The sequence below is a fragment of the Echinops telfairi genome, unplaced genomic scaffold (assembly GCF_000313985.2).
Source record: "Echinops telfairi isolate 266 unplaced genomic scaffold, ASM31398v2 ScPeMD7_18;HRSCAF=68, whole genome shotgun sequence".
NCBI lineage: Eukaryota > Metazoa > Chordata > Mammalia > Afrosoricida > Tenrecidae > Echinops > Echinops telfairi.
This window is the reverse complement of record NW_022103915.1, coordinates 60,811,990-60,812,859: the sequence shown is the minus strand read 5'-3', so window position 1 is coordinate 60,812,859 and position 870 is coordinate 60,811,990. Positions and strand designations below refer to the sequence as shown.

The following is an 870-nucleotide window of genomic DNA, read 5'->3' as shown; positions in this document are numbered from 1 at the left end:
AGCAAAATGGCTTTCATACTCAAAGACTTAGGACGATACTGTTGTGACGCAGTAAATCTGAAAACCAAGATCAGTGGCGAGGGAAGGAATAAGGAAAGTGTTCTGCGCATGTGCTCTGCGGCACCCTATCACACAGCCACGCTGTATCTATGGTCGGAACGTCTTGAAAGAGCGTCGTCACGTCTACAGGGAACTCTAGGATGCCTGCGTGGGAATCGAGTCGAGTATATAAGCATGCGCAGGCGCACCTCGTTCTTTTCCGCTGCCGAGCTGGGCCCGTGAGGAGTGCTGACGAGCTGCAGTTACAGCCATGGGCCGCCGCCCCGCCCGCTGCTACCGGTACTGTAAGAACAAGCCTTACCCCAAGTCTCGTTTCTGTCGAGGTGTTCCCGATGCCAAGATTCGCATCTTTGATTTGGGTCGGAAGAAGGCAAAAGTGGATGAGTTCCCACTCTGTGGGCACATGGTGTCTGATGAATATGAGCAGCTCTCATCAGAAGCCCTGGAGGCCGCTCGTATTTGTGCCAACAAATACATGGTGAAAAGTTGCGGCAAAGATGGCTTCCACATCCGCGTGCGACTCCATCCGTTCCACGTCATCCGCATCAACAAGATGTTGTCCTGCGCTGGGGCCGACAGGCTTCAGACCGGAATGAGAGGTGCCTTTGGGAAGCCCCAGGGAACGGTGGCCAGAGTCCACATCGGCCAAGTGATCATGTCCATCCGCACCAAGGTTCAGAACAAGGAGCACGTGATCGAGGCCCTGCGCAGAGCCAAGTTCAAGTTCCCTGGGCGCCAGAAGATCCACATCTCCAAGAAGTGGGGCTTCACCAAGTTCAATGCTGAAGAATTTGAAGACCTCGTGGCCAA

At 54.3% G+C, this 870-nt stretch overlaps 1 protein-coding gene across 1 annotated transcript; it reads left to right on the top strand.

The window, feature by feature from the left end:
• Window positions 1–293: 293 nt before the first annotated feature.
• LOC101663883 (60S ribosomal protein L10-like) lies at window positions 294–858 on the top strand. Its single transcript, XM_013003638.2, is given in 2 exon segments — window positions 294–643; window positions 646–858. Coding segments are annotated over 2 exon segments (534 nt in total). The 5' UTR covers window positions 294–310; the 3' UTR covers window positions 847–858.
• Window positions 859–870: the final 12 nt, after the last annotated feature.